Source organism: Mandrillus leucophaeus, unplaced genomic scaffold, assembly GCF_000951045.1.
Source record: "Mandrillus leucophaeus isolate KB7577 unplaced genomic scaffold, Mleu.le_1.0 Scaffold699, whole genome shotgun sequence".
Classification (NCBI taxonomy): Eukaryota; Metazoa; Chordata; class Mammalia; order Primates; family Cercopithecidae; genus Mandrillus; species Mandrillus leucophaeus.
Window position 1 is genome coordinate 696,610 of NW_012107574.1, and position 3,943 is coordinate 700,552.

At 31.8% G+C, this 3,943-nt stretch overlaps 1 protein-coding gene across 1 annotated transcript in view; it reads right to left on the reverse strand.

The window, feature by feature from the left end:
• KIAA1468 (KIAA1468 ortholog) overlaps positions 1-3,943 on the reverse strand; it is a 123,470-nt gene that overhangs the window by 34,556 nt on the left and 84,971 nt on the right. Inside the window, exons 20-21 of the mRNA XM_011964392.1 lie at positions 2,413-2,519; positions 398-455 (exon numbers count right to left, since the gene is read on the reverse strand). Coding sequence (XP_011819782.1) covers positions 398-455; positions 2,413-2,519 — 165 coding nt within the window. The remainder of the gene's footprint in view (positions 1-397; positions 456-2,412; positions 2,520-3,943) is intronic.

Sequence of the window (3,943 nt, forward strand, 5' to 3'; positions counted from 1 at the left end):
GTTAGAAAAAGAAAACCTGCTAAATTAAGAGAGTAAAAAAAAAAATAACTTTGTATGTTAAATTAACCGGAATGTACATGGGAAGGGAATCTGATAGTCTTTCAGAAAATAAATACATAATAAAGTCAAGTTGACATTAGGGACATAGGATGTCAACAGTAAAGAGCTTCTGAATGTATCAATAGATCCATGAGGAAGACTGGATCACTACCTACCCTTTTTTTTTTTTTCTACATAATCAGGTTAGTTTAGAATGAAGTAGAGATAAGGACTGACAAAAGTAATGGTTAACATGAAAAAAGGATGAATACAACAGTTTCAGGACACGCAGTTTAACTGACAAATCAGCATCAGGGCATCTCTGGAATGGGGATTTCACCCATTTTTAGTTACCTACTATTTCAAATATAAAATAGACATAACTTTGGAAAACAAGCTGGAAATCTGAGAAAAACCTAAATGTGAAATAAGAGCTATAAAATAAGACTTCTAAATAAGTATGAATTCTTTTGATTTTTAAAAATTTACTAAAATCTTATTTATCATTTTTGGAATCTCAAAACAAGTAATACTGCTTATATATTCAAGTAATTACTTGAATCTCAAAACAAGTAATACTGCTTATATATTTGTTCAAGATAATTTTTGTTTACTATAATTTACCGTAACAAAAAGTTTTGTTTAGTAAGATAAACATTAACTGCTAGTATGTGCTTCCTAAAATAAGAAACACTGGCAATCTGTGATTGCTACCTCAATATACTATTTATTTTGTAATAAGCTGAAAAGTTCTTATCTTTTTACAGATATGAATAACATATTTAGACTTCATAATGTCTCAAAAGAAATGCCCCTTATTCATTTATTCAACAGATCCATTCTGAGGGCCTACTATGAGCCAAACCTTGTTTTTGGCATTTAATTACTATGATTTAAAATGTTATTTATGGTTAAAATAAAAATATTAACAAAACTTCAAGAGGATGAAAAAGAGAGAGAATAAAATACTGACATCACACAAGGACACTTTCCAAAGTTAAAGAGGAGAATGGTAGGCATACTGTTGTGTCTGGCACTGTTAGGACTTAGTATCTTTGATCTCCAAAAATTTACCGAACAATAGAGACAATTTATTAACATACATGACTTAAAATATTTAACAAACAGAAAAGTATCCATATCAGGGTAGTATCAGAAACTAGTGTAGAAAAGAAAAATTTAAAAGAATACTGTGCCACTTTAACAGAGCTGTAACTTCTATTGCAAGGTAATATGTGATACTGTAACTGTATTTTAATACTATAGGATGATTTAAATTTGTCTTGAAAGAAGAGTATAATAACTGGTACCAAAACAGATATATAGACCAATGGAACAGAACCTGTCTCTTATACACATCTAGATGTGTATAAGAGACAGGGTGCGCACCTGTAGTCCCCGCTACTCAGGAGGCTGAGGCAGGAGAATTGCTTGAACGCAGGAGGCAGATGTTGCAGTGAGCCGAGATCGCACCACTGCACTCCAGCCTGGTGACAAAGCAAGACTCCGTCTCAAAAAACATACATACAAACAGACAAACAAACAAGATTCTCTAAAAAAGGATGTCACCTTCCTTATACAACCACAATCTTTTAGCATATTCAGAAATCACACTTTTAACTTCTCTAAGAATTTGCAATTGTGACAGATAATTCCACTCTTTTTAATAGCACACAAGTTAAAATTATGAAGAAACAAATTTCTCCATGAGGAAAAAGGAAAGACCACTGGACTGAGTCAGGTGGGTAAGTTACAACTTCTGCGGGTCTTGGTTTCTGCATCTATAAAAATTGGGGAAGCAGTACATGTCCTATGCATGTCACATGGATGTTGTAGAATCAAATAAAATCAACTCAAACCATCTATATGGAAGGGTATGTTGGCTGTGAAGCCTATGCAAATGAAAGGTGGTATTATTAACAAATGCATGAGTCCGTTTTCAGTAAAGACAGATAAAATTATTTTAGCAGCCAGATGATGTGATGATGAGCAGGACTAAGCAAATCAAACAGAGTGAAAATAGGAGCCAAAGAAGCTGGCTTTCACTTGGGGCTCCTTTTTCAGTTCTGGGAAACTAAATTTTCTTCAAATCTGTACTTGATTTTATTTCTCCAACTGCTTCAAAGAAAACATATGTCTGCACCCTTCTCCCTACTTTTTAAATTACGATGTATTGATTATAAAATACTAAGAATGAACAAATAAGCAAAGCCAAAAAACAAACTAAAATACACAAAAAAAAAACCCCTTAAGTTTCAAAACCAAGAGAATTGGTGTGCATGTCAACTCTTTGAGACTTAAAATATGTACTCTATACATCCAATCTAAAAACTTTATGTGCCTTTTAGCAAACTATAAGCTGTTATTTCTTACCCCAATTCCACAAAAGAAGCCTTCAGGCTATCAAGAGGAGCATGAGATAATGAAAGCAGCGTCATTACATCTTCTAAGAATCCAACTAACAGTTTTCGGTCTTCTTCCTACAGACAAAAAATACTGATAATGAATATCCAAACAATCAAGTAGAACTAAATACCATATTTACCTATCTATAATAAGAAAATGTTACCAAATAAGGGGAAAATATCCAAATTTTGAAGCTATTTTAATTAAAAGATATTTATTAAGCATATCTATCATCAGAATGGTATGAAGACAAAGACTATCCTGATACTTTAATTTAGACCTGTGGTCTAATATAGTAGTAGCCACCAGCCACATGTGGCTACTTATATTTAAATTTAAATGAGAAATTATGTAAAGTGAAAGATTCAGTTCCTTGGTCGAACTGGGTACAGTGCAAAGGCTTAATGACACATGTGGCAAGTGCCTATCTGATTGGACAACTCAGCTACAGATCATTTCCATCACTGTAAAAAGTTTGGATGGTTGGTCCTGATTTAGAACATTAAAAGGTATAATCTTTTATTAAAATTTACCTTACCAATTTTAGTTCCCATGAATTTTGGCTCTACATAATACAAACTACAAGAACAGTTACCCCCTTGTAGAAAAAATAGTAGAAAATTGATTTCTAAGAAATTATCTTTGCAATATCCTAGTGATGAAAACTGCACGCTTGGTAAAATATAGACTACTGTGTTCTTTTAAGAAACAGATGCACACCTTGATTAAAAAATACCTTGTATTTTTCAAACTTTCTTCAACGAACTATTATTACTTTCATAATCAGAAAATACGTTAGAAAAAGAAAACCTGCTAAATTAAGAGAGTAAAAAAAAAAATAACTTTGTATGTTAAATTAACCGGAATGTACATGGGAAGGGAATCTGATAGTCTTTCAGAAAATAAATACATGATAAAGTCAAGTTGACATTAGGGACATAGGATGTCAACAGTAAAGAGCTTCTGAATGTATCAATAGATCCATGAGGAAGACTGGATCACCACCTACCCTTTTTTTTTTTTCTACATAATCAGGTTAGTTTAGAATGAAGTAGAGATAAGGACTGACAAAAGTAATGGTTAACATGAAAAAAGGATGAATACAACAGTTTCAGGACACGCAGTTTAACTGACAAATCAGCATCAGGGCATCTCTGGAATGGGGATTTCACCCATTTTTAGTTACCTACTATTTCAAATATAAAATAGACATAACTTTGGAAAACAAGCTGGAAATCTGAGAAAAACCTAAATGTGAAATAAGAGCTATAAAATAAGACTTCTAAATAAGTATGAATTCTTTTGATTTTTAAAAATTTACTAAAATCTTATTTATCATTTTTGGAATCTCAAAACAAGTAATACTGCTTATATATTCAAGTAATTACTTGAATCTCAAAACAAGTAATACTGCTTATATATTTGTTCAAGATAATTTTTGTTTACTATAATTTACCGTAACAAAAAGTTTTGTTTAGTAAGATAAACATTAACTGCT